General features: G+C 38.1%; 1 protein-coding gene across 4 annotated transcripts in view; it reads left to right on the forward strand.

Annotated features, from left to right (window-relative positions):
- The window catches only part of Dip2c (DIP2 acetate--CoA ligase C (putative)), a 378,666-nt gene that overhangs the window by 242,783 nt on the left and 111,909 nt on the right, over positions 1-23,974 (forward strand). For all 4 annotated transcript variants that reach the window (XM_085699206.2, XM_085699207.2, XM_085699208.2 and 1 more), the window contains 9 exons: positions 5,695-5,786; positions 8,222-8,332; positions 13,406-13,529; positions 13,883-13,992; positions 14,174-14,276; positions 16,276-16,340; positions 19,990-20,083; positions 20,219-20,338; positions 21,883-21,997. In XM_085699206.2, the coding sequence (XP_085555332.2) occupies positions 5,695-5,786; positions 8,222-8,332; positions 13,406-13,529; positions 13,883-13,992; positions 14,174-14,276; positions 16,276-16,340; positions 19,990-20,083; positions 20,219-20,338; positions 21,883-21,997 (934 nt within the window). The remainder of the gene's footprint in view (positions 1-5,694; positions 5,787-8,221; positions 8,333-13,405; positions 13,530-13,882; positions 13,993-14,173; positions 14,277-16,275; positions 16,341-19,989; positions 20,084-20,218; positions 20,339-21,882; positions 21,998-23,974) is intronic.

Consider the following 23,974-nt stretch of genomic DNA (forward strand, 5'->3'; position numbering starts at 1 on the left):
AATTTACATTTTAAAGGGATATTTATATCAGAAAGATAGGGGAATGTTTACATAATACTTCATAGAACACTCATAATAATATATGTAAGAACAGAGAAATTTTTGCCGAGCTAAATGCTCAGATTTATTCAAACAAGTCACATAGCTTTAAGAGTTACAAGCAGATGAGCTATATTCATAAAGAACCAAGTCAGAAAGCAAATATCTACATGTGTATTATTACCAGTGGTAATTACATACATCCAGCTTTATAACTGTGGTCCTCTGAAATGCCATGGTGGATAGTCCAAGTCTTCTGATAAGGCTAATCAAAAGTAATTTGGGTCAGTGTTGTGTTTGTAATCACCAGAGAGCTGGAATTTTGGAAAATTTTATCTTAGCAGATACAAGTGCATAATGAGGACAACCATTAATTTGAAGAAATTTCAGTGCATTTACATATTCAAACAATATTGATACTGAAAGTCAATACTAGGCATATAAATAGAGACTAAAACGAGTTAGAGTTGTCTGAAAGTCTGTATCATTTGTACCTCCAGTATTGGAATCAGAACAATACAACAATAAAAAACACAGCATACCAAATTGTACAAAAGTAATGCTGACATTTTAAAATAATAGGAAGCTAAAAGCCTGTTGACTCTGGGGAAGCTAATGGAGTGGGTTGTTGAATCTGGACTTGTGTTTGTTTTATGCCTTTCTTTTCATCCTGGTAGGGGTTGAACTCAGGACTTTGTGCAGGTCAGGCATACATACTGTCAATGAGCTAACTCCTCCACCCAAGCCTAGTGTTCTGATCTCTGGTGCAGCAAAGAAAAACTTTGTAATTCTCAGAGAGAAAAGGCAGTTCACCTTCTGCCCCTGTTCTTTTTGGTCTCCTGGCTGGTTAGATGGTTATCAGTTAATATTAAAGATGATCATTCTTACCTGCTCTAGTCAGAACCACACTCATCTTTGGACAATCTCACAGACATATCCAAGATGGTGTTTGATCAAATTTTGTTCTGCATCATGTGATACCATCTTGCATATAAGTGGATACAATAACCCCACCCCCAGACTTTGTTCCTCATTCTGTCCCTCTGACAAAGTCTTCTCCTAGTCTCTCAGTGAGAATTAGTTTTCAGGATTTGGCCATTTGGGACTTCATCATCTGTAGTTTTACTTTTAGGATTGTGACTTTTTAAACTTCAGAGATTGTAATCTTTTATTATTTCAGCATTCAGGCTTACGGTATTTATGATTATTTCTGACTGGCTTTGACATCTATCACTCAGAAGCAGCAAAATCTGGATACACATTGCAGAAAGCTGGAGAAACAGATTTCACTTAATTCTCTCCACAGTATACTTAATGCAGACTAAACTTATGCACATGGCCAGCTGTGCTAGAGAAAGGTCTTAGTTACATCATCATGGAGAAAACAGATCACAGTTCTTTCTATACTCCTGTCTTCATCTTTGCAGATAACCTTCATAGCTACAAGAACAAATGGCTCATTCTACAGCTGCATGCATGACATTCGATGTTACTTAAAAAAAAAACCTTAGCTTTTTTTTTTAAATATCACAAACACTTTGAATAATTATGAAGAAAAGGCTTCAGTTTTAAATCAACCACTGATTCTATGTAAGTAATAGAACTAAAAAGAGCCCAGCATTTTGAGAATGAGCCCCCAGAGATCCCTCTGTGTTTCACATACCAAAATGGGATTTGGTCTTAGAAGTATATGGGGTTTGGCAGTTTATTTTTTTTATGATTCCTTTGTATTTGTGGCTACATTGGAGACTTTAAAATAGATAGGGGTTATTGTTTGTGATTTAATAAAAGCTTCTCGTTGTTGTTTTTAAAGCATGTTCTTAGAAAAAGGTTTTATTAAGACTTTTTTGTATGACCCTTATGTCTGGCCAAATTAATTCTGAAAGCTAATTATATATTTGGAATCACTGCTGTTTTACAGCTAATGACTCCAACCCTTACTTGTCTGTGTGTCGGTGGGAACCCTAGCACCAACCTTTGTGTTTGTTACAGAAGCTGTGTGCATTTTAGTGACATGCAAGCATGCACTAAGGTAGATTAAGTTTGTGCTCTGCAATGGTGCAGTGCTTTGGCTTGGGAAGTCAAAGATGAATGAAACTGGGTACATAAAATGAAAGTCTTGGCTAAGACCATGAATACTATATATGAATGTTATATCTTTGTGAAACAAAAATGAACCACAAATTGGTTATTTCTGAGAAAATTCAGGGAAAATAAGGCTCATTGAATTTCAGTTGTTCTAAGGCCTGAGAAAATTAGTGGAATTGAAGGACTATACTATTTAAAGTTCTCAAATATCCCTTCAGCCCTCAAATTTAATTCCCTGTCAAGTCCTGAGATAGCAGAATTTTTAGCTGAGAAATTTAAAGTATTTGGTAGAAAATATAGATAGAGTAAACCTATAAACTATCTGATACTTAAATCTTCACTTTGAGGTAGAAATAGGAAGCATACTAACCAGTACCCATGGGATACCATAACCTTAATTAATGAAAATAATTACACAGTACTTCTTTTTCATTTCTCACTTGGTAGAAACCACCATCTTCATCTACTTCCTCTTGTTTTGTTAGGATAGCTGTAAGTTCATTTTGCTTTTCTATCTCATAAATGTTCCTATTTATCTTTTTATTTTTAAAATATTTAATATCCATATACATGTGTGATATATTTTGATCAAATCCTTTTACCATTCTTTACCTTTCAGTTCCTCCCCTATCTCCACCATCTCCTTTCACTTACAACATATTGTGCTCATTTTTCTCCCAATACCTGCTGAGTCCATTTAGTACTGTCTGTGTATGCATGGCTATAGGACCATCTGTTGGAGCATAGGTAGCCTTCAGGCCTGCATCCCTGAAGAAAATTGACTCTTCCTCCCTGAGTCAATATTAGCTCCTTCTATAGGGATAGAACTTTATTAGCTCCTCCTCATCCATTCTGAGTTATTTTAAGTATGATAGGGATTTAGCTGCCTTGGTTACCAGTCTTCCCATCACCTTATTATAAATTGTTACTGGTAAGTCTCTACAATTCTTGCCCTGTTTTATATGTGATGTCTTCTTCTGATAACTGTATTACCCCCCTGCATATCTGTCTGTCTCCTTTCTCTGCAGTTACGTTGTTTGTACAATAACCTAGACTTCATTCAATTCTAAGAGAAGTTAAAGAAAATATTCCTTGTCACCCACTCTGGAAGTGTTTCTTGTCTTTGATTTATAGTAGTAACTGCACGTGCTAAGTTTCCTTTTCTCTAAAAGCTACAAGATATAAAAATACTAAGTATATTTCAAGAATTTTGCCCAAAGTTTGCATTTTGTGCTTTCCTTGAGTCTCTGTGTAAAACTAGATTGTGTGTGTTAGTGTATGATATAAGCTTCTAAGAATCCCAGGTGAAAATGAATTTGAAGCATTAACAGACTATAATGTTTTAATTGATTGGTTTGTTTACAACACATTACTTTTTATTTTATTCAGTGATAACAAAATGTAATTATTCAGCTAGAATAGCTCCCTAGTTTTGTTCACAGTAAGGAAAGTCTGGAGCCTTAAAGTATTTATTGGAAAAAAAAAAAACAAGTCCTTGTGTTGTTTCTTATGAACTGATGATGATTGATAAAGAAGTATACTCCCAAAATAAAATATCAAATGACTTTAAAGGTCCATGAGGTTCAGAAGAGGAAATAAACATGAGTGAAATATTAACATCTAGTAATGAAATACTTGAGTTATGTTAAGTTGCATACCAAATCATGGACTTGATTGGTGTTTGCTTATGACATTAGTGAAATCCCAAAAAAATGATTAACATGTACTGAGAATCAAGAGTTATCCTGGCAGTTAGAACAATGAAAGATAAACCATTCTTCTTCCTCAGTATCCACTAAGGGTTAGACAAGTAGGTGAAGCCTATGAATGGTATAACAGCAGCATTAATTCAGGTAGCTATAGTTCTAATGAGAAATAAAACAAATTTAGGTTTGTAAAAATTAAAACTGTATTATAAACAAAAATAATTTCTATTTACGAAAAGTAAACTTGACATTGATTATATTGAGACTTAATTAGATTAATCTGCATTATATGACTTTTACATGAATGTATTAACTTGTATCTTGATTTATTTTGAAAGCTTTTAATAACTGAGTATCTTAGACTGTGCTGTAAAATGCGCAAGAACTCTCCTTCGATTTGAAGGTAGTTATTCTCCCATATACTACCATGAATACCTGGAAATGTACAGGCATAAGGTTAAGGCTTGAAATGTGAAACTCCTTCAGAACTTGGTTTTGTTCTTAAATAAAACTTATAGAAATGTCTAGGAAAAGAAAAAACTATCTTTTTATATATTTGCATTCTACTTTAGATTTTTTTCTAGAGTTCAGAATTCTAAAATAGATATTTGTCATTATCTTTTTCTAAGTTCAGAAACTCCTCCCCCAAAATCCCTAAGTCCTGAGATTAAAAAACGTGTTCACTCTAAGAAGTTTCCAACCTGCAGTGGATCAGACTTTGAATGACCCATTAGAGACATTTTTACATAGTTTGTGTTCATTGCAGTTACCCAAGACAGGACATTACATCAATAAGAGATGGATGTCACTGATAGAGTTTTCTAACTCTCACTGTTTCTCACGTCCTCATGCTTACCCCAGAAGAAATGCAGCAATTAAGCTTTTCTGTAGCTTACAGTAAGTGTGTCATATAGTATGAGGAGTTAGGGGTTAACTCTGGTGATTCTCTGGCAGTGTGTCAAGTTTCAGTACTTATTTTCCGTCCTCATTCTAGGAATTTAAGTTGAAGGCTTAAAACTGAAGAAAAAAAGCCTCTGTGAGACTTTGTGAGAGAGGATTTTTCAAAGCCCTTCCCCTTACATTCCCATGTCTATATACTGTTAACTAATAAGAAACTTACAGCTTCATGTCCCATCAACTCCTTCCTTGTCATAAGCTAAGCCAAAGACTGACTAAACAAGTGAAAATTAAAATTTTCATCTCTCCTCTCCCCTTTGTCCCTCTCTCCCTTCCTTCCTTCTCCCTCTCTTACTTTCTCTCCCTCTTTTTCCTCTCTCCTCCTCTCTCCCTTTTTCTCTCCTCCTCTCTCTCCTTCTCCATCTCTCTTGTTTTTTTAACAATTACCATATGTACTCACTCATACGTGGTTTTTAAGCATAAAGCAAAAAACAAAACAAATAAAACAAAAAAAACAGCCTGAAAATCACAATTCCAGAGAACCTAGACAACAATGAGGACCCTAAGATAGGCATACATGGATCTAATCTACATGGGAAGTAGAAAAAGACAAGATCTTTTGAGTAAATTGGGAGAATAGGAATCATGGAAAAGGATTGAAAGGGAGGGGAGAGGAATGGAGGGGATCAGGAAAATATAGAGCTCAATAAAATAATAATAATAATAATAATAATAATAATAATAATCATCTCTACTACTACTACTTCTGAGTCACTTTTAGCTTTCAGTTTTATAGTCTTGTTTCCCTGTCCCTGTTTTGTCAATGCTTTCAACCACATATACTGAGAAAAATAGATGTATGTGCTTGACTCTGAAAATGCTCCCTAGTTTAATATATGCAGTTGTATGTAACTAAAATGTATGTTGTTAAAGTTACTTGTGTGTTTATACTTTATATTACCAGGCAAACTATGGACAAGAAGTATGAAGGTTGCATACAACATTCTACATAAATTAGGTACAAAGCAAGAACCTATGGTACGGCCTGGAGACAGGGTAAGTGAGGTTCAAATAACTAGATAATTTCTGTTTTAAAATCTCAGGATTCAGCCTGTCCTTCGTTCTTAGTAAGGTGAGGTTGTATGTGAAAGACAAGTATGCATTCATTGTGAAACAGGTATGACCATCAGATTGGGGAGTTTTTTGTGTTTTTCTGCTTTGATCAGTTTCCGTATACTTCTTGGCCTGCTTTGTGGGAAGAAATCATGTGGCAGTAGTGGGATCATTATAAATTTATAATTGTCTCTTGTTTATTCATGAGCCTCCCCACCTGAAAATGTGCTTGTCCACACACACTGCTTCAAATGAAGGCAGATACACATGAGACCTCAACCTCAAAGAATTAGTTTTAGTTAATATGCTTACACACACAAATAAGTCACCTTATTCCTTTTCCAACTTGTTCATCTAGCTGGTTTTCTAGCCATGTAGAAAGAAAATCATGTATTCTATAACTTAATTTTGTTTCTATCCACTATCCTGTATTGCTAAACAGCAACCATGACCAAATTTAGAATATACAGCTCCTGCCTTCAGAACTGCCATCACAATCCTTTTATGCCATCTTGTTTATCTTATCAAAGTGTTCTTCCCAAAATTAGTAAGACGTACTTAGAACAGTTTTTAAAGAATCTATTTGGTACTGCAGAATTAGAAACTGCAAAAATGATGCATATGTGCTAAATCACTAGATTTATGTCCCTGTGGAAATACACCCAGTTTGGTTTATAAAGAGTTAACACTGAAGGTACCTCAACATGCTAGAAGAGCTGGTGTGAAAATAGAGTCAGAATCCTGAAGAACATCGTGGGGTTATTATTACTAGAGAGTAGGAAGGAACATTAAGAGAACACTGGGGCCAGGCAATGGTGGCACACGTCTTTAATCCCAGCACTCAGAAGGCTGAGGCAGGTGGATCTCTGTGAGTCCAAGGACAACCAGGACTGTCCCACATAGAAACCCTGTCTTGAAAAACAGAGAAAGAGAGAGAGAGAGAGAACTAGGATAAGCATTAAATTGGCTATGTAGTAGTCGTGTACCAAATGCTGACATTCAGTGACAGTTTGCATGTAGGATGACATTCCAGAAGATATTGCTTAATGAAGTCAGCCATTCTAGTTTGCATGAGTACATTCTCTGATACTGTTATAATTATAAAACCATCTAAAACATTTCTCAGGAAGTATGTCCACACCAAAATTAAGTCTCTGTTCATTTAAAAGGTATGGAGAAATTGGATCAAATATTTATTACCTATATAATATAATATGATATAATATAATATGAATATAAAGGAAACATGTTTAAAACATCAAATATATTCCAAAATGTGAAAATATATCAGGAAATCTATGTTTCAGATACATTAAACACAAATTTCAGGAAACATAGTAAGATTGAAAGGGTAAATATGGGAAATGAAAAGGAAAACTGTTGTCCTTAAGATATGCCATACTGTTAAGGGGTATTGGACAATCTATTTAGTAATTACATCCAGCATTATTCAGTAGTGGATTATAATATTCTACTCTCAGATGGCTGAACTGAACACTTTGGATGAGCAAGGAAGGACCAGGAACAATCAAACACTCATTAAATACTTAGCTATAGTAATAGGCAATGAAAATATGCATGTACAACATAAGAGACTGATGTTGAAATTATGCCAGGACTGGTAATGTGAGGATTACTAGTAGTACATGTTTATAGATTCATATGATGTGATGTGTCACGCTTCATATTGGAATCTGTAAACCCTATGTCATTGGACATTTACCATGGCAATCAGGTGCAGTTTCTGTTATTGCCCTTTTTCTCATATGTTAAAACCGAGGCTTAGAGAGGCCCAACTTGTGCCTAAGATCCTAGAACTCACAAGTACCTTAGGATCTGAATTGAGTCCTATCTGGGTCTAGCTCCCAAGCTTTTTGCCCAACTACCTAGTGAAGAATTATACAAGCATTTAATTATTTATAGTTTTGAGAACTATATATCAGAATACAAGGAGTTATTTATGTAGATTAGTGAAAAAGAGTAAAAACACATTATGTACAGTTTTTATGTATATGAAAATCATGTCTCTGGAATATAAGAGCAAAAATTTAAATGATCAATTGTCTAGTAATGGTACTATGGTTGACAACTGTTAATGTTTCCCTTCCAGATAAGCTGGGGGAAAAAAGTATGGGACACCTATTAAAGTATTTCTTACTATGCACTTTGTGTAAAACATTTTTCTTATCATCCATCACTTTTGAGATATATTTTTTGCTCCATAGCCCATGCTGGCCCTGAACTTAGAGTCTTTCTTCCTCAACCTCCTGAGTACTGACTGGTCTTACAAACCTGTACTACTGTTTTGGGATCATGGCATTTTCATGCTGTTGTCTCTGGAACGATAAATCATGCTGTGTTGTCTTGCACATCTCCAGGTGGCGCTCGTGTTCCCCAACAATGACCCTGCTGCTTTCATGGTGGCCTTCTATGGGTGCCTTCTGGCTGAAGTTGTTCCTGTCCCCATTGAAGTGCCACTCACAAGAAAGGTAAAGAATTCTCGTTCATTAAACCTGAGACGGAAGTGACAGGCTCAGTGGTAGTTGAATGTACTGGGTGAGAATGTGCCAACTACAGTTTTGTGAATGACATTTTATCTTTGCTGTGCAAGTGCAGTGACATGTAATGGTTGCCTCTACGGCTCAGAATAGATTTTCATCAGTTTCAGCTATTAAGGGAACAGTTATTCACTCACACAGCATGTCTCACCTGCAGGTGTGAGACCTCTTAGAGGTGGAGCTTACGCTTGTTTGTTAGCACAACATGAAGCTGTTTTCTCTCAATCTGTTTTCTCATTCCTTAGTATCATTACATAGAAAACCAGACACATGAAAGCTCTCACTGACTTGTCCTGACTGTGAGTGGTGGTCCTTGCCTTGTGTTCATGTGTTTTGTTATTGTCAAATTCCAGGTTTGCCTCTGATTGGTCATACCTTACTCTCATAACTTGCTGGTATCTTTATTGTGTATTCTTACTGTGGGACAAATAAAAAGCTAATATTGTATACACTGCTCACCAGTGTAGTTGGTGGTCCCTAATATGATTTGCTTCCTGCAGCCACTAGGGCTGTAGAAGTTCTGGTGTTAGTGTTTTTAGGAATCTCTACACCATTTCCCAGGACCACTGTAATAGTTTTCAGGGTTTACTTTTCTTTACAGTCTTGTCCTCCGCTGTTACTGTTTACCTGTTTGATAAAATGCCATTCCAACAGGTGTGAAATAATCTCACCATGGTTTTAATTTGCATTTTCCTAACAGTGCTGCTGAACTTTCTTTCCTGCCCTGTGCCTGTAGAATATAGGAGCCTATTGGCCTGTGCACAGTTTTATTTTTACCTGACTGCTTTTACCTGGGGACAAGTGGAAGTGGAATAAGACAAGTATATTAGTAGTGATCAAGTATGTGAAACCTAATTCTTGCATCTCTCTGTTCAACATCCACTAATGTTACCTTAAATGCACCATTGAACGCTCCTTATTCTCAACCCTAAAAATTGTTTAATGCCTAAGTAACAACTTGCCTTTCTTCCCCCTCTAATCCAAGGAAACATCTAGGCATTTTTACTGAGAAGTTGGTGACCCAATTTATAGTTTAGAACAGGGGAGGGGGACAAGAGAGAGCCAACCTACAACTTTGTTAGTGGGACTTGAATTGTTATTGTACATCTGGAAAATGAATGTCACTATCTCATGGTGTCTGAACCTGTATGTAATTCTGTCAGCCAAGTGAATTTGCTAACATGAAAAGTAAGTTAGGCCAAGATATCCCTAAGAAGCAAAGGTTATCCATAGGTGTTATGGTCTGAATACAAAGTGATAGCACAGACTCGACCAGGCTGGCAGAATGAAGAATCTGACTGTGTGTGTTCCAGTGATAGCAGAATGAAACAGCCTGTTCTGTCCTGATCATTCCCTTCCTGCTGTAACTTGAACAGCTATGTAATAGCCATAGAGATCTGTTGCTCTCTGATCCTTTGTGTATGTTGTCTGGCTTTCTCCAGAGAATCATGGTTAATTGGTTGCTTGTGTTAGTAAATGTTTCCAAATGGAGACATGTGGCACTCAAGTGTAATCATAGCAGTAGGGATGCTGAAACAGGTGGGTTGCCCTCAATGAGGCCAATGTGGGCTACTGAATGAGACCCTGTCTGGGGAAAAACAACAACAACAACAACAACAAAAAAACAAATGTTTTCAACACCATTCAGGTGGTACCTCTGGAAGGAGTAATGTCAGAGTCCTATTTGCTCACCACTTTATCTAAACAGAGTGGCATTTTGAAAGAGTTACTTGGTAGACCTGGGATCATGAACCACAGAAATAGATGGAAAATAGGAGTAGAACTGCTACGGGCTGTGGGGAAATCAGGAGCAACTGCCTGCCAGGGTGAGGAAGGGCTGCTCCAGAAAGGGTATCCCTAGCTGAAGTGTCCTTATGTACACAGTATGACAGACACTTGTGATTCACTTTTCTAATATGCCTTGATATGGTATATGAGTGTTTCTTAATGTGTATGGACATACAAGAGTATGTATTGGGGCATGTGTTTGACCCTTATGTGTATTCATGTGTGAGGTGTTGTACATATGTGGATATGCGTCTCTGTGTGTGAGCGCGTGCACACTCGTTTGTGCTTCTATGTTGGGTTCCTTGGGTATAAACCTTTTCTATGCATATGTACTTGTATAATGAGGATAATAAATGAGGCCAGCATGGTCAAAAATTTATAATTATTAACCTTGGATGATCTATACATGAGAATGTTTTTTCTTATTTCTGGCTTTGTGCATGCTTAAAGATTTCCATTTTAAACACAACTAAAAAGACATTAAGTGATAGACGTATCTTAGACTAATATTTGATATGAGGATATGGGGAGTTACTGCCGCAGAGGCCACACACAAGCAATTTCTGAACAATGACATTATCAGTTAGCCTTTTCTATGTTGAATAAATTTTTGGAAATAAATAGAAATGCTTAAATAGAGGTTTGTGGTAGCTTTTATTAAAGGGGAAGTTACAAACTTTGTAAAGGGCATGATCATCTGCTGCCCTTAGTGTTATAAACTGCCAGGACTGTGATGGGTGGGAGTTGTAGTGATACAAGTCTGCTTCTCCTGCCCTCTGAGTATGGTATGTCTGCGTATTTTTAGGGATAAAGTACTTAGCAAATGATGTCAAGGTCAGAGTATATGTCTGGGGGGATTTATCTCATTTCACATCTTTAGATATGACTATTTCCCTGACTTGGCCTCTCATCTATACCTTTCCAGGGACCTTGCATACCACAAGTAGCCATTGGTGCTATGTGGAAATGTAGCTGTTTATCCTGTTTGGGGGTGAGGGACTGTGAGGACCACAAAGTTCTTTTTTGACCTTTGTTTTGATGTAGTCTGATGCATCACCTCATCCTATTGTCTTGGTTGAATGTTGGATGTAGAAGGCTGTAGAAGCTGGCGCTACTGTGTATTTGGTGTTACCCTCAGGAGGCTGTTAATGACCTGACAGACTTTATCTGAAGCTCTTGTCTAGCCTCTGGAGTGGTACTTTGTAGAATAGGAGGTGCAATTAGAGAAAACATTTAATACTAATAGCATTCTTTAAATCTTGGTCCGTCATATTGCTTCCACTCATTATATTGTAAGGCTGTCCTCCTTTTCTTCATACCATTCTCCTCTCCCACTTCTCACGTTCCTACTCTTTTTAAAATTTCTCTCAGTACTGGGGATTGAACACTCCAGGAATTCATACATGTCTAAGAAATGCCCTTTCAACTAAATAGCTTTTGGGGCTTTTAGGGCTCTCTCTCTCTCTCTCTCTCTCTCTTTCTCTCTCTCTCTCTCTCTCTCTCCAATATACATACATACAACAATATACAAACAATATACATATATACATATATATATATATATATATATGAAGGGGAGGTTAGACTGTTAGACTCCTGGTTTTAGACCCAAGTTCATAGTGTCATGCTTTCTTATTTGTACCTATACTGCAGCAGGAAGCTGTGAGTAACTCTGACCAAATCACTTCCCACTGGGAGACAGCTGTGGTGTTTGCCTGACTCTGCAAAGTGTTCATAAATTTGAGAAGCAGCCCGCTTCCTGCTGCTAAAACTACCTCTTTTGCCTGCCTCACTTCATCAGAGGAGTAGTGTTTGATCTTGACATTACTTGAAAATAGTATTGCAACAATAAAAAGCTCCACAAAAATGTCTCCAAAATAGGGACTGACCCCATATAGTGAAGTCCACATCACCTCTCTCATTGCAAGTTGTGTTAATTGTGCAATTAGCTTATTTATATTGCTCCCTGAAAAAAAAAATCCATGTAAGGAGACTATAGATTATAAATCTACATTAGGAAAAGTATAATCTAAGCACTTAGCAGACAACAACTTTGAAATGTTAATGCTGATGAATACCAATGCAGTCTTGCTTTGCCCAGTGACTTCCTTGGACCAGGAGGAGAGTCAACAAGCCAAACTTCCTGAAGGTTGTTCCTAGAATCTGTGAGGCTGGGTGTAGCCTCAACTCTCATATACCATGATATGTTTTTAGTTCCAGAAATGCTGTATACTCGGAGATTTTGATTTTACTTTTTAAGCCACCAACATAGTAACAGAGATGATGGAAGAGAGGTTAAATCTAGATGACTAGGCTGCTTATTATCTGTCTTTATGAGGAGCAAACTATTTATAGGGACAATAAAACTCACAATGGGAGGCAACAACTGAAGCTTTTGTAGCCAGGGAGCCCCATCTGTGATATCTGCTGAAAGGTGACATTTAGTTCTGGAACCTTGGTCCCTTCCTAGGCTTTCTGTCTCCAGAGTTATTGCCCTATATCCATAGCCCATTTTAGGGTACATTGGTTACTCCATTGAGATGTAATCTGTGCAACATGGTAAAGGTGGTCCTGGTTGCCATTACTCTGTGTAAAGATTCCTCTTGGTTCTAACTCCATCAGGTGTGACATTTCAATAACCAGCCTTTGAGTGTGTGAAAATCAGGTTGCTAGGTATTCGTGTTATAGATAATATATTATCATAATGTATTTCTCTCCATGATAATGAAACCTTAAAATCTTTGTTTTTTAATTAAAAATTTTATAAAATATATTTTGATAATTTTATCCACTCCTATAACTCCTCCCAAATCCTCTCAACCTTCCTACCCATTCAACATTTTTATGTGTGAACTCACACTTAATGAGCTCTCTCTTGCTCTCTTGTCTTGTCTCTCTTCTCTCTCTCTTACACACACACACACACACACACAGTTGGGGGAGAAGGGTTTTGGGGAGTGCAGTTCATTTCCATGTGCCCTAGATGATAGAGCAGTGCTTTGACAAGCAATACAGTTTTATCTTAGATTCTTGTAGTTTGAGGCAGAGTTTCTGTTTGTAGCACTGGCTGTCCTGTAACTCACTCTGTAGACCAGGCTAACCTCAAACTCACAGAAATCTGCCTGCCTCTGCCTCATAAGTGCTGGGATTAAAAACATGTACCGCTACTGTCCAGCTTGTCTTAGATTCTGAACTCTTTCCTTGATCACCTTTCAGGATGCAGGGAGCCAGCAGATAGGTTTCTTGCTTGGAAGCTGTGGAGTAACTGTTGCTTTGACTAGCGATGCCTGTCACAAAGGACTTCCAAAAAGCCCAACAGGAGAGATCCCACAGTTCAAAGGTATGCCACAGAGCCCCTGAGAATTTGCTTCTCCTTTCAACCTTTCATTCTACAGGCTAGCTCTTCACTTGTGGAAGAATGTCCTATTGAGTCCAGGACAGGACTTTTCTAGCATGTCAACATTTCCAATAATACATTTAGCTCATAATCTGTGGGGGTGATGGGATGTGACTGGTGGTATCTTGAGCACTCTTTTGATGATGCTGTCTTCAATTAATATATGGGAATTCTAGAGAGTCCATGTAGATTAAAGTGGTGTTTGAAAAACGTATGTAATAATAAGAGAAGGAAATTCTACAGACCTGTTTTCTAGGTCCTATTTACTTAAAAAGAATTTATGATTTATTTATAAGGTTGGCCAAAGCTGCTATGGTTTGTCACAGAGTCTAAACACCTCTCCAAACCTCCTCGGGACTGGTTTCCACACATCAAAGATGCAAATAACGACACAGCTTATATTGAGGTAAGATGGATGTCATCCTTCCCCAGGGTCTGGGTGTATATACTAGGAAAAGGTGTGCACGTCTCCTCATTACACTAATTCCAGTGTGGAGAGACTCACAGTGTCTCAAATAGCTAGAAGCTATTGAGTGGGGACCAGAAATATGTCAAAATCCCTTTCCATACTTTCTGTCTCGTTTCAGTATAAGACGTGTAAAGATGGAAGCGTTCTTGGGGTGACCGTGACGAGGATAGCACTGCTGACACACTGCCAGGCACTCACACAGGCCTGCAGCTATACAGAAGGTGTGGATGATCCTGAGACTCCCTTGGATCTGGGTTTTTGGGGATCCCCACTGACCAGGGATGCCTGATGGCTAGCTAGTCAAAGTAGCATTCTGTTTGTACCAATTCCATCCATCAGTTTGTGAACTTTAAGTAGGTGAGTTTAGTTTAGTGCATCAGCTTGAGCTGGTGTTAAAGGCACAGGGACTGCAGTGGAAAGTCTGAAATGAGAATGTTGGCAATGGTGGGCTCTACCAACCTTCTAGATAATGCATTTTTACTGTGTCCTCATATCACATTTTCCCATGTGTATACCTTTGTCCTCATTTAATATTACATTCTTGAAGGCTCAGTCCCATAAGAAGTATTATAACCTTATCACATGGGTTTGGAGATGTGTGGCTTACTTCTCACAGTTGGCACACATGTGCTAATCTCCACCAACACATGAATATATATCTTCAGAAGCTCTTTGTTTTTAAGTACCATGTTTTAGCTCACTACTCATTGTTGAATAAGAAGTTTTGAGAATAGGGTTTTTCAAGCTTTGCTAGAGGACAGTTATTTTTCCTGGTGTGTTTTCTCCGGTTATGAGAAGCAGAGGTAGAATGTTTGGCAGTAATCATGAAAATAGGTTTGAGTGGACACAGAGAAGGAAAAGCTAAAGCAACCCCTCCAAGAGCCTTTGGCTTGTTGCCCCGACTTCCTTTACAGGGAGGGCATAGTCACAGGAGATAACTCTACACTGATGTCAGTTTCTGGGACCTGAAGAAGCAAGTAGAGGTCCCTAAACCCACTTCTGAGTGACTTTAATTTTTCTTGCTGCTTGTGTGATCTTCCCATCCTTGCCCTTTTTAAGAATGATTTGTCTGTTACAATGCTCTATTAATGGTTAGACTGTTTAACACTTAGAGACACATGTCCTCTAATCTCTGCTATTATTTTTTTTAAATCAAAACATAGTGACTTATGTGTCCTGGCCTGCATGCTTTGAAATTCTGGTGCTGTCACCCTTTAGATATCAAAAGCAAATATAAACACATACATACATACATAAAATTTCTCTACTTTAAATTATAAAAAGGAATCTAGGATATTTCCTTTAGATATCTATATCTGGCCTCCATATTTTATTCTCTCTGATAGGAGAGCAGGAGATAGAATGAGCCTTTGGTAAATATTGCCAAAAGGAATGAGGAAACCATAAGACCTAGCATCGGTAGATGCCCAGGACACTGAGAAGTGGCCAGGAGCTGTGTACAGGTGACTGAAGTACCTGTTTGATAAGAACAAGGTCAAATGAAGGCCTAAATCCTCAGCCTGACTGTCCAGCATCACTGCCTTAGTCTTTGGAAATAATTGTTTTCAACAACATATTTTACAGCTTTTTTCCTGTTCTTTCCCCTTTGGAATTCTCATCCTGTATTGCTTCACTATTACACCATCCTTGTCTTGAGGTATCTCCCTCCTTTATTGTTCCCCTAACTAGTATTAAAACAGTTCTAATATGAGAAAACAAACCTGCCATGTCAAAATCTCTTCCCCTTCCATGTTACCCTGTTAGGAAAACTAGGTCACATGTGGGAGAAATTAAAGAAAACCCTGGGAAGGCAGGACATAAATAAGATGATAATACTGTGTTTGGGAATATGTTGTTACGTGACAGTGTTTTAGAAATCTCATTGTATGCCCAGGCTGGCTTTGAATTAGCTGTATAGCCAAGCTTTGTGATCATCCTCTCTCAGCCTGCACTACCATGTCTGAAAATGGTAAGATGTTTTCTAGTGGTGATATGTTGGCCGCTGTTGCTGCTTGCAGACATACCCAGATATTAACCTGAAAACACTCTCTAGCCTGACTAGCACTTTCTAGTCATCTATTGATGACCGTAAACTTTCTGTGAAGTAATGTGGTATTCTTATAAGATAGATGACCCTCAGATGATGGGTTTTCCTTGCAATTTCACTCATGCTGCTCTATAATGTCAAGTAAAAATGTGGGTTTTTTTTCTCTCATACAGCTGAAACCATTGTGAATGTTTTAGACTTCAAAAAGGATGTGGGGCTCTGGCATGGCATACTGACAGTAAGTAAGCCCTCTTCATGCAAGTGTGTCCAACTTTTGCAAAGTCCCATCTCACATTGTAAACATTGTGCTAAGAGTCATATTGTCCACTCAGCCAGCTTATTGCAACAGTACAATAAAGACAACTGGGGTCAGAAAAACTGGCTTGAATCTTGGACCCATATATTGAGGTAATAGCTACCAGAGTAGCATTTTTAAGACTTCTACCTTGGGCCTTGAAGGTTTCCTGCTGTTGTTACTAGGGCCTTATCTGTCAAGATCACTTTCCCACTCTCAAGAGAATGTTCTTACTGGTTTTCTAAGAGTTGGGAGATCTGCTATTAGATTATTTGCAAGGGAGAAAAGGATTTTAGGCTTGTTCTTAAAATGAAAATTGCCATGCATTATGGAGAGATATTTGTCTCATTATCAGTGCCACTTGCAAAGTGATTACTGAGCTGACTGTGAATACTTTCAGAGAGAAATGACCTTAGAATTTAAAGGTCTTGTTGGCTCTTTAAAAAAGAAAAACAAAACAAAACAAACAAAAATGCATATTTGAAATTCCCCATCTATCTCATATAGGGAGTTTAATAAACTTGTTTGTTTTCTTAGTGTTTTTTATGCTTAAACTTCATTTATTTTCTGAAATAGAAAACTGCAATAATTTTATATGAATGATGAGAATATAAATATTGCAGTTTGTTATTTGTTGATGAGCCAGATCTATTTGTATATTTCATGAACATATAAGTATCATGTAGATAGTCCAGTAAGGCTTACTTCTAACATCTGGATGCTTTTATAAGTGGAGATGCAGAAAAAATGGTTTGAAATGTTGTCATGTCATGTGTACTGTTGCAGAGAAAATAACACAGGTTTGGGGTTAGAAAATTAAGAAATCTGAGCTAAAGACTCTGTTGTAGCTGTGACTCTAGTGAGTGTCATATTCATATGTACAAGACACTTTTTTTAAGCACCAGAAATTAAATGCAGGACTTTTTCAATCTTTGGCAAATGCTTCCAAATATTTACATCCTGGTTTTTTGTTTGGTTGGTTGATGGGTTTTTTTTTTTTTTTCCGACACAGGGTGTCTCTGTGTAATAGCCTTAACTGTCCTGGAATTTGCTTTGTAGACCACACTGGCCTAGAACTTACCGAGATCCTCCTGCCTCTTCCTTCTAAGTAGTGGATTAAAGGTTTGTGCCACCACCCCAGTAGGGTTTTCTTTTTGAGATAGAGTCTTGGTAAGTTAGCTAGACTGGCCTTGAATGTGGAATCATCCTGTTTCAACCTCCCAAGTAGCTGGGGGGCCTGGAAAAATTCATTTATTGATAGAGTCAAATGGGAATAGTCTTACCTGTTGTGTTTGGCATAAGAATAATGTGGCTTGGTGTTAAGTAAGCATGTAGCCTGTCTGTATTTGTGGTACATGTGGTTCCATTGTCACATCCTCAAGAACAGAAATGGTTACTATCAGAGTTAGTACCTCTAGTAGCACATGACGTGGTTCTGATTGTGCATTGTCTTCTCTATCCCTGCTTCCTAGTCCCCTCTGAAAGAATCACCAATTCTGCTCTAGTGACTCCCTTGTTGACCACACACTTTAATTCTGTTGTTCTATATCCTTGCCTGCAGTACCTGGCAATTTGTGATTCTTTTTGTTGACTCCACCTAAAACCACATGATTGAACACATTGTAGCGTATGCTTAACCTCATCTTGGGGGTGCTTAAGCTCCTTCTCCCCAGAACTCAGTGGGAAGAAACACTCAGAAGAAGCTTCGTTTGCATAGGTTCTGTGGAGACCTCATTCCTGGTGAGAAATGTATGGTAGTCTTTTTGTTTTCATTTGGAACTTCTTCCTTTGATGCCATGACTGCCCAGTACAAAGAGGCCAAGCCAAAGATCTGACTTGATGTTTACAGTCTGTAGTCCTTCCTAGGGCTGTGATGCAGATCAATATATCTGCAAGATATGTGAGACTTAATCACAACCTATGTGCATTGACCATTTTTATCGTCAACTTTCATCATCCACTTTAAGGAACTGACTAAGTGTCTATATTAGCAAGGCAGGAAGGAGACTGTGGTCTGACACCTTTCCAGAGTTGCTTGCTTTATAGTCTGTTAACTAGCAACATGGTAACTAGTTACCATTTCTTGGCCATTTGACTAAGATTAAGTGTAGGATATTAGGGGTTAATCTTCTCACCTAGCTATATCTTATGTGCATTTTCCATCTCATCATCCCAATCTAACTACCATTTCAAGTTTCTAATAACACTACTGTATTTACTTCTTTGAAATCAACATTTTAGCTTCCACATATAAATAACCATGCAGTATCTTGTCTTCCTGTGCCTGACTGATTAATATAATGCCCTCCAGTTGTACCAATATTGCAACACATGGCAGGATTTTATTTTTATATCTTCAAAATATTTCACTGTGTATATATATATCACATTTTCTACCCATTCCTCCATTGATAGATACCTAGGTTAAACTTCTATCATGGCTATTTCAGACGATAGTGCTACAGTGACCTCATGAGTGTGATGTGTCTTCAACATACTGACTTCAGTTCCTCATAAATATGCCAGCAGTGATCCTAGTGGATCACATTGTAGTTGTCTTGTTATTATTACTTGTATATGTGTGTTTTGCAATCTTCAAACAGTTTTTCACTTTGTCTATACTAATGTACATTCCCACCAAGTTTCTTTGAGATTACTTCTCTGAGTATCTACTAGCATTTTTTTTTCTTTTCTTATAATAACCTTTCTGAGAGGTGTTAACTCATTTAGTTTTAATTTGCATTTGACTTGAATTTTTCTTATTTGCTGTAATGAGCATTTTTTCATAAATATCTTAGGTATTTATGTATCCTTTTCTTATTTTGAGTGTATATAGTGTGTTGTACTCTTTGTATGTGCCCATTTGTGTGTGGTATATGTACTTGTTAATGTAGATGTATATAGATTCCTGTGCACATGTGTACATGTATGTATGGAGAAGCTAAAGTTAAAAGTCTGGCACCTTTATCTTTTTGAGACAGGGCTTTCTCTTTCTGAAGCTGAAGCTCATTGATTGGATTAGACTGGCTAACCAGTGAGCTTCAGGGATTACCCTGTCTGTGCCTCTTCACTCCCCTAAGTGTTGGAGTTACAGACACAGGGCGCCATGTACACCTTTTTCATGGGTATTGGTGAATCAGCTATGTTCTCATGCTTGCCTGGAAGGCACTTCACCAAATAAACCATTTTCCCAACCCTGTGCATTCACTTTTGAAAAATGCTTCAAAGATTCTTTTTAATATAGGAATTTAATGTAATTCTTTTTAATGAGAAAAGGATTTGGAATTTAAATTCTTTGACTCTATCAGTAGTCAAGGAGCAAAGAGGATGAGCTAATCTCCAATAGGTCACTTTGTCTTACAGGATTGTACCAGAGTGTACCCTAGTAATACTGAGCCTCACTTGAGTCAGCTTTCTTCTTTTCCGCCTAGAGCTCCTCTCATGTTAGTCAACCTCAGTACTTCTTTGAAGTGCTCATGTTTATTTTTCTGCCTGCCGAGCCTTGGCTTGTTTTCCCTGTGTCAAAACAGTGAGCCCCTCCTCTTGTATCCCAACCTCTTTTCTTACCTCTTGTGTTCATCGTTGGTTTCAGAGTGTCATGAACATGATGCATGTCATCAGCATCCCGTACTCGCTGATGAAGGTAAACCCTCTCTCCTGGATCCAGAAAGTCTGCCAGTACAAAGGTTGGTCTCTCCTGGGCCTGTGGGTGATTTGGTGACAAGATAATTCACCATTCCTGACGGATTTCAATTACCTTTCTTTTCTCAGCTTCACACAGTCTGGCAGTGACATATCATAACTTCTGTTTTCCTTTGTAGCAAAAGTGGCTTGTGTGAAATCAAGAGACATGCATTGGGCACTTGTAGCACATAGAGATCAGAGAGATGTCAACCTGTCCTCCCTTCGCATGCTAATAGTGGCTGATGGAGCAAATCCCTGTAAGTGAAGCATCAATTGTAGATTCAAAGATGGGCAAGCCTCAGAGTTCCTTGTTTTCCACTCGTCATTCTTGTCACTTTGATGTTTTGTTGTTGTTGTTTTCCTAATCTGTATCTTGCTTGAGATTGTCTTAAAATAACCAAGCAGTGTTCTTCTTGACCAGGATAACAGAGTGGTTAAGGACAAGGTGTTTACAGACTGCAGGCCCAGAATCAAAAGAAACATCCTATTTCTACAGACACAGTTTTCAAATTTTGCTTTCTCAACTCTACAGTGGTAGTCAGAGCATAATGCTTGAGGATTAAAAGGGTCAATTCCTAAGTATAGTTCTTTTTTTTTTATTTGTTTATTTTTTATTAAATTATAAAAGTTTCCATTTCAGCCCCTCCTCCCAACACCCTCCCACTCCCCCCACTCCCTCTCCTCCTCCCTCTCCATCCCCTAGAGCAGTCAGGGTTTCCTGCCCTGTGGGAAGTTCAAGTTCCTCCCCCCTCCCTCCAGGTCCACTAAGTATAGTTCTTTCACATAGAATAAAACCTCAGGAAATACTATTTTATGGTCCACTATAGTTGTGTTGATCAGCATTAAACTTGATTGATTGATTGATTGATTGTTTACAGGGTTTCTCTGTGTAACAGCCCTGGTTGTCCTGAAACTCACTCTGTAGACCAGGCTGGTCTTGAATTTACATTCACCTGTCTCTGCCTCCCAGGTGCTGGGATTAAAGGCGTGCACCAGCACCACACCCCCTGGCTAAGCTATCATTTTTAATAAAAGTTAGTTATAAAATACTTTAACAAAAACTCACATAAAATAAGTTAGCATTTTCACAAAAATTTCTTTATATGCATTGAAATGGCTTGTTTTCATGAAACAGGTCTATAAAGTCAGAAGCCATGTTTCAGAATAGAACTGAATGAAAGATTGTTTCTGACCTTATCTGTAGACAGGACTTAGCTGTATTTCTAAATTAAAGCAGGCTATGCTTTCTTGATGCCTGAATTGATGAAAGTAAGCTTAGAAACAAATAACTTGATTTACAAATGATTCCTTTACTTCTAAAATAATTGGATAAACTGTGAACTAATTAATTAATTAATTTTAATATACATCACCACGAAACATCTTGCATAAAACAAAATAAATTTGTATTTGAAAGTCAGATATATCATGGGATATTAGCAACTAATCGAACATTTTCTTTGTTTAGATTGACACATTTTTCTGGAATCTACATACTGAAAGTGATAGACCAGGTTTCAGGGAAGTTAATAAAATAAATTCATTAGTCAGCAAAAAAATTCATTTGCATTATATATATTATATAGAAGTTACAGTTTTTTAATTATTTTTCTAAAGGCTTGTCAATACTATCTTTCAATGTAACATAAATAATAAATTGTAGCTAATGTTTTGTTTCTCCAGGGTGCCTAATTCTATTTATATCTGAATCCCAACTTCAAAATTATTTTGCTATTATGAGATAATTTTAAGTCAATCACAGTGTTACATTTGTCTGACCATTGTCCCTCTTTCCCTCCAGGGTCTATTTCTTCTTGTGATGCGTTTCTCAATGTCTTCCAGAGTAAAGGCCTTCGACAGGAGGTCATCTGTCCCTGTGCCAGCTCACCAGAGGCCCTCACTGTGGCAATCCGGAGGTACTGGGTTATGTCAGTTTATAGTATACAGCTGTCCCAGTGGAGCAACTGAAAGGGGGAAGTCACAGTAGTTAGTACTTAGTGTGAACATAGGAATAGTCTTCCAAGTTTTGCATGGTGAGTTTCTTTCTTTCTTATAGGTAAGAATGAATTCCCTTGAATTTTCTAGATCAGTTAGTTAGAGAAATATTAATGTTTTTCTATAGTTTCGTTTGTCTTTCCTGAGTTGTTAGAACTCTGTATAGGAATATGTGGGACCAACACAGTTTTTCAGGTTGCACTACTCAATTTTCATTGGCTTGTATACATCTTTGGTTTTTAATTTAGGGGATAGAATGAAGTAAATGTTAAACCATGATCCTAGATAATGTGGTTTCATTTTCATCTCTACTTTTTGTCCCATGGAAAAATGTACTTTAAGAAACTTAGCCAGATATAGAATCACACACCTTTAATTCCAACATATAGGAGGCAAAGGAAGCTGGATCTCTGTGAATTCAAGGCCTACATGGTCCACATATTGGGTTTCAAGCCAGGTAGGCGTCACATAGTAAAAGATCCTGTTGCAGAAAATGAAAGAAAAGGAAAAGAAAGCCTGGTTTTCTGAAGCTTTGAGCAGCATGGTAGCACATCAGGAGAGCTGAGGACTGTGATTACCAGCTGTCTAACAGCCTGGCCACTGAGTATTCTGAGATGCTTTTGCTGAGAACAACGTTATTCACTATCCATCATAAGTCACTCCAACTTGCTTCAGAACAGTAGCAACATACAGGTTTTAAAACTTGTTAATTATTTTTCACTGCTTTAGGGCCTACCTCTAAGTGGTTTTTATTCCATGTAATGGATGTGTACTCCATTACATTTGAGAACTCAGTGTTCAAAAGTAGAAGCTGTGCTTAATTTCAGTAGAAAAGAGTATGTTCTTTTCCTAATTAAATTCAGTGGGTCATACACATGTGAAAACCAAAGTCATGAAAGTAGTAGGGAAACTTGTTTGGAAGAGTCTTCGCTTGAGTGAGAAGGAGATGAAGATGAAGGGAGAGAATGGGAGGATGAGAACCACCAAAGCGCATTATACATATGTTTGAAATTGTCAAATCATTTTGAAAAATTAAAAATAGAGCTTCCTGCTAGGTAAAAAGGAGGACCCTAAGAGGGACACATATGGAGGGCCCCAGGAAAGGTAAATAGTTCAGATCTCCTGGGTAAACTGGGAAGGAGAGTAGAGGGAGGATGGGGGATGGGAATATGAGATGGCTGAGTTGGGGGAGGAAGAGGAGGGGAATGAAAGTGATATAGGGAGCCATAAGAACAATGTTTGGGGGGGGAAGTCAAGATCATGTTTGGGCAAACCACAGAGACAGCTGACCTGAACTAGTGGGAGCTCACAGACTCTGAACTCACACCTGGAGATTCTGCATGGGACCGAACTAAGCCCTCTGAATGTGGGTAACAGTTATGTGGCTTGATCTGTTTGGGGGACGGGACCCTGGCAGTGGGACCAGAATTTATCCTGGGTACATGAACCAGCCTTTTAGAGCCCCATTCCCTATGGTGAGATAGCTTGGGAGGGTTGAGGGGGTTATTCCTGCCTCAACCTGATATACCTAACTTTGTTGACTCCCCAAGGGAGGTCTTACCCCCTCTGAGGAGTGGATGGGGAGTAGGATGGGGCAAGGGGAGAGGGTGAGGAAGGGGGAACTAGGGCTGGTATGCAAAATAAAAAAAAAATATGTAGTAAAGGAGCGGCAGGACGTTTCCTGCCACCCGGCTAGTGTAACTCTGAAATAATGACACAGAAACTGTATTCATTTAAGCACTACCTGGCCCATTAGTTCTAGCCTCTTATTGGCTAACTCTCACATCTTGATTCAACCCATTTCTAATAATCTGTATGTCACTACGAGCTTGTGGCTTACCGGGAAAGATTCAGCATGTCTGACCTGGCAGCTTCATGGCAGGCGGCTCTCTCTCACC

Source organism: Myodes glareolus, chromosome 14, assembly GCF_982192425.1.
Source record: "Myodes glareolus chromosome 14, mMyoGla1.1, whole genome shotgun sequence".
Taxonomy (NCBI): Eukaryota; Metazoa; Chordata; class Mammalia; order Rodentia; family Cricetidae; genus Myodes; species Myodes glareolus.